Here is a 5,541-nt window from a genome sequence, read left to right on the forward strand (position 1 = left end):
CTCCCGGGTTCACCGTCTCCCCGGTTCACAGTCTCCCGGGTTCACCATTCTCCTGCCTCAGCCTCCGTAATAGCTGGGACTATAAGCGCCCGCCACCACGCCTGGCTAATTTTTGTATTTTTAGTACAGACGGGTTTTCACCGTGTTAGCCAGGATGGTCTCCATCTCCTGACCTCGTGATCTGCCCGCCTCTGCCTCCCAAAGTGCTGGGATTACAGGCGTGAGCCACCGCGCCCGGCCTTACATGATTTTTTATTACGTATTAATGTGTTCTGTTTCTGTAAATGCACACAAAGTCAAATATGGTAAAATAGTGCTGTTTCTGGAGAGTGTAAGAATATCAGTATAAAGGTGCTGTAAAAATGAATTGGGTATTTGAGATGTATACAGGTCTGTTAATTCACTCTGATGGCATGTACTCATTCTGGGACTTTGATATTGTAATCGTTCTACCCCTCCTATATTATGCTACACATCACAGTCATTAGATCACTCCGTGATGCAGTTAATTCCAGCATATCTAAATATTATCAGTTATAAATGATAACTTTAGGCGTGTAGTTGAGAGTTACAGCATACACAGTTAATGGTTATTAATTTGGTGCCTATTTTGCCAACTTAGAACACTCAGAACTCAACTTAGAACAAAGCTTTTCACAAATATCTATATCCCCCGTTACTCTTATCATAGCTCTATTGTTGGTGAAGATTAGCCAAACTGAACATGCCATCTCTATTGCTGTTATTTTCACGGGCTTGGGTGCCAATTACAGGTTCCCTAGAATTTGCCCGTAATTGACTATGTCCCACTATAGGTAACTCTGGAAGTGACTGGCAGCTTCCAATGTGGTTCTCCCGCCTGTCGATTGGACCTTGCAGGAAGCCCCGCCTCATCAACTCAGTCAAGGGCTTTAGTTGGCCCGGCGTCGGTGAGTGGCGGGTCTTAGCTCCGCCCTGGCCGTCCGCTGCGCTGCCTGGGTCGGCGCCGTTTCCAGTTGAGAGATGGCGGCCGCCGCAGGTAGATCGCTCCTGCTGCTTCTCTCCTCTCGGAGCGGCGGCGGCGGCGGGGGCGCCGGCGGCTGCGGGGCGCTGACTGCCGGCTGCTTCCCTGGGCTGGGCGTCAGCCGCCACCGGCAGCAGCAGCACCACCGGACGGTGAGCGAGCGCGCCCAGAGGCTCCGGGGAGGGCGGGGCGGCGCTGGCGTGTGGGAGCCGCCGGCGGGCAGGCCGCCGGGGCAGCAGGCGAGTTACCTCAACTCCCGGCCGCTCCGGAGGTTGCCGGGCACCGAGGAGCCGCCGTGCCCTTCAGGCGCCTGCGGCGGCGACCAGGAAGGGAGGGCGGGCGGGAGGAAGCCGAGAGGAGGAGGAGGGGCGACGGCGGGGATGTTCCCGCAGGACTGGGGACACCAGGGCGGGGAAGGCACGGGACTTGAACCTCTCCCCGACTCGCCCCCAATCGCGGTCCCTCCCTTCTTCGTTCTTAACAGCCCTGCCCCAAGGCTCCCGAACGGAGCCCGATGGAAGTTGTCCCCTTTCCCTCCTCCTCCGGGCGGGTTGGGGAGTTCTGAGTTGCCGCGGCCGCCTTGTGTGTGCCAGGAGAGTGGCAGTGCCATGCTGCTGGGAGCTGCCCCGGAGAGCAGCCCAGGACCCCGACGGGGCCGCCCCTCGTCCTCTCTCGTCCCGGAGGAGTCGGGCAAGAAGGAAAATCAAACTTTATCCCCCTCTGTGACTTCCTGTGTGTGTGTGCATGGGGAACCGGCTCCCTCGAGATGGATGCTGCATTGCTTCAGGAGGCAAGCTTCATCCTCTTGGGTCCTTAAAGGTGCTTTTGGGGGTCCTTTCGAGGGCTACTGTATAAGCGTGTTCACGCGTGCCTGAAGCGGGAAGGGTGGGCAGCAGGCACAGGAGAAGCGAATATGACAAGTTGTTGACAGAGGCAGAGATTTGGTGGTTGTATTAACCAGTTGTTGCTGGGTTTCATTGGCTGGCAGAAAAAGAGGATTTCTGTTTGAACACTCTTGGGTGAGTGTGTGTGTGTGTGAGAGAGTGTGAGAGAGATTTCTTTTTTCAGTTGCAAGAGATGAATTTGGCATGGAGTTCTTAACCTAACAAATCAGGAGGTTTCCTTCCCTTGGACTTTCTAGACCTATATGTGTTGGTCTCTGGCCAGCTCTGAGGGAAAGAATGTAGGTTTTATTTCCTGGGGCTGAGTTGTATAGTGTGATTATTAGAGGATCACTGCAAACAGCTTGATATGAGAAACTACAATAGTACCTTCAACCCTCAATAAACACATCACCTGCCTTGTTCTGATCATAGCTCTTGAGAGGAAACTGAACTGGAGCTCTTCAGAGAGGATACTCCTAAGGCCAGTGACAACATCAAAATCGAGTGCCTGAAAGAGCTATGAAAAGACCTAATGCTCTGCAAAAGCAAGGTTGTATTGTTATTATTAGTCGTAGGTATGGACCCTATCCTCATTCTTGTGAGAAGATTGTACCTCTTTTTATCTGGCATACTGGCATATTGCTTTGCCGAAGCTTTTGGGTGAGAGCCAAGAGCTTTTCCACAGTTCAATTTAATTTGCGTGTTTCATAGCCTCTAGTTATGTATTTTGTTCTCTTAAAAACATAAAGCCACCCCAAATTTTGATTGCATTCCCCTTTCCGTCAAACTACTTAAAGGCTTCCCAAGTTGTCCTTAAGTCCATATTTTGATAAGACATCTTCTGACTTTGCACAGTTTTTACGACTGCTTGGGTGTGATATTCATTTAGCATTTTAAAAAATTTGTGCCTTGTATATTTTCCACTATGCAAATTTGTCAGGCTGTGAGTGTCTCCCTTGTGGGGATACTTCATGAAGGTGTTCTCTGTGCTGTTCTAGGGTGGGTAAAAATGAAGTGCTGAATTTGTAACTGAAAGCACAATTAAAACGAAGTGTTATTTCTAAAGGGCAGGAATATTATGGGAATGGTGACTTGTACATGAATTTAGAATTGTAAGATTTTGAAAAAAATATATAAACATTATTTTTCTACAATTCTTCTGAAGCCATCATGTATACAGCTGTTTCCATAGGATAGTCTGTGATTCCTTACAAGACATTCCATTTAAAAGATATTGAGGCCCTGAAAAGAGAGAGACTTGGCCAAGGTTACGTTAGGTAATACGTAAATTTTAGGACTCCCACTCATCTGAGATCTTCTCACCCCTTATTGTGTTCTTTTTATTGTAAAGTGCGAATGCTCCTTTACATCTCTGCCCTCCCTTATAAAATTTACTATTGTCTGTTAGGAAAGTATTGCTATTTCAAAACCCCATGAATGGGAATTCTTCTGTAAGTAGGTGTTGATTTGAGTACATGTATTAGGTGAATATGGGAGCAAACAGCTTACCAGAAAGAATAGATGTTCTGATAAAGGTCCCTGAGAGACACTAAGGTTGAATCTTGCTTGGGAGACAGCCTGTGTATGTGCAGCAGATGGCAGTCTGCATTGGACTGGATCACAAGTCCAGTTTGTGCCACTTTTGTTCTGCTCTATGGTATGGTAAATTACAACCAGGGGGACATAACCAGTTACAGCACTGCCTAACTTTTTGAGTGAGAAGTTCATCTTTTCCAAGTTTCGAGAATGAGTCCAAAGCAATACAGTAGCTCAGCTAGTGGTAAGTGCAATTATGAAATTATAAACTTAGTTTGTCCCCTCCCCCTTCTCCATTAGTATGTCATTCAACTGAGTAAATAAGAGTAAAGGTACAGGGGCTTATTCAATATTTTTAGCACTATCTAGTGTAATTTTTTTCCTTCTCTCCAGCTTGTGACTGTAACCAAAACTGATGTAAAATGTTTGTTGCCTGCTTTTCTGTATGGTTAGTGAAGGTGGCTGCTATTTTTAAGGATGATTCTTCGAAGAGGAACTGCCTTTCATTGTGAGCTGTGTAATTCCATTGCTAAAACAAACTGTTTCATCTCTGATTATGACAGCCCCACTGTTGGCATTTTCTAGCAGTTAACGGCTATGCTGAATTACTACATCTTTTACTTAAGTCTGTCATTGTCCTGTTACAGTTTGTGGCTGACTTGCTCTACTTTACACATCACAGTTCTTTTGGCAATGACGTTGTTTCAGATTAACCTGAAAGTTTTAACAGGTTACACTGCCTGACACAGAGGCAGGTCCTAATTCTTTAATTGAGTTCCTCATAGTCTGGCCCAATCTTATTATGCCAGATTCATCCCAGCACAAATACTCTGTTGTACTTAAGCTAGTCTCTGCACTGTCCCGTACATTCATACTAAACCTTTATGGATTTTTTGTAGCTGAATTTCAGCCTTTATCACCCCTAATCACTCCTCTAGCCTTTAAGGTTCATTTCAGGTTACAGACGGTGATGTACAATTCCTTTTGAATCTAACATTCTCACTTACACATGAGGAAACCTAATAAACTGAGGAAAGTGACTTGTTATATTTGTGGTTACGAACAGACCAAGGATTAAAATTCCTTTACTTTTTTTTTTTTTTTTTATACAAGGTCTTGCTTTGTCACCCAGGCTGGAGTTCGTTGACATTGTCACAGCTCATTGCAATCTTGAACTCCTGGGCTCAAGCTGTCCTCCCACCTCGGCCTCCCCAAGTAATACGCACCACCATGCCCAGCTAATTAAAAAAATTTTTTTTGACTGGGTGCGGTGGCTCACACCTGTAATCCCAGCAACTAGGGAGGCTGAGGCGGGCAGATCAGGAGGTCAGGAGTTGGAGACCAGCCTGGCCAACATGGTGAAACCTCGTCTCTACTAAAAATACAAAACCTAGCCGGGCATGGTGGCAGGCGCCTGTAGTCCCAGCTACTTGGGAGGCTGAGGCAGGAGAATCACTTGAAACTAGAAGGCGGAGGTTGTAGTGAGCCAAGATCATGCCACTGCACTCCAGCCTGGGCGAAAGAGCGAAACTCCATCTCAAAAAAAAAAAAAAAAAATTTTTTTTTTTTTTTTTTTTGGTAGAGACAGGGTATTTCCACCGGGCTGGTCTCGAACTCCTGGACTCATCCTCCCAAAGAGCTAGTATTATATATGTAAGCCACTACATCTGGCCAAAAATTCCTTTAAATGGAGATGGATTCAAGAATTCCTAGGGTCCCTTCCTTCCTTCCTTCCTTCCTTCTTTCTCTTTCTCTTTCTTTCTTTCTTTTCTTTTCTTTTCTTTTCTTTTCCTTCTTTCCTTCTTTCCTTCTTTCTTTCTTTCTCTTCTTTCCCTCTGTGGCCCAGGCAGCAATCTCCTCGTCTCGCTGCTGCCCCGCGCCGCGGACTGCCTGGGACTGCCGGCGCGCGCCACCGCTGCCTGTTTTTTCTCCTTTGCCTGCCGGCGCGCGTTCGCCATCTTGGCCACGCTGGTCGCCAGCTCCTGACCCCGAACGCTCTGCCCGCCTCGGCCTCCCAGGGTGCTGGGACTGCAGACGGAGTCTCGCTCACCCGGTGCTCGGTGTTGCCCGGGCTGGAGTGCGGTGGCGTGGTCTGGACTCGCGGCAGCCTCCGCCTCC

At 47.6% G+C, this 5,541-nt stretch overlaps 1 protein-coding gene across 1 annotated transcript in view; it reads left to right on the top strand.

The window, feature by feature from the left end:
- Positions 1 to 999: 999 nt before the first annotated feature.
- Positions 1,000 to 5,541, top strand: part of LOC116463675 (calcium uniporter protein, mitochondrial) — a 211,041-nt gene continuing 206,499 nt past the window's right edge. The window contains exon 1 of the mRNA XM_032146882.2: positions 1,000 to 1,155. Coding sequence (XP_032002773.1) covers positions 1,003 to 1,155 — 153 coding nt within the window. The 5' untranslated portion in view covers positions 1,000 to 1,002. The remainder of the gene's footprint in view (positions 1,156 to 5,541) is intronic.

The sequence above is a fragment of the Hylobates moloch genome, unplaced genomic scaffold (assembly GCF_009828535.3).
Source record: "Hylobates moloch isolate HMO894 unplaced genomic scaffold, HMol_V3 SCAFFOLD_52, whole genome shotgun sequence".
Classification (NCBI taxonomy): Eukaryota; Metazoa; Chordata; class Mammalia; order Primates; family Hylobatidae; genus Hylobates; species Hylobates moloch.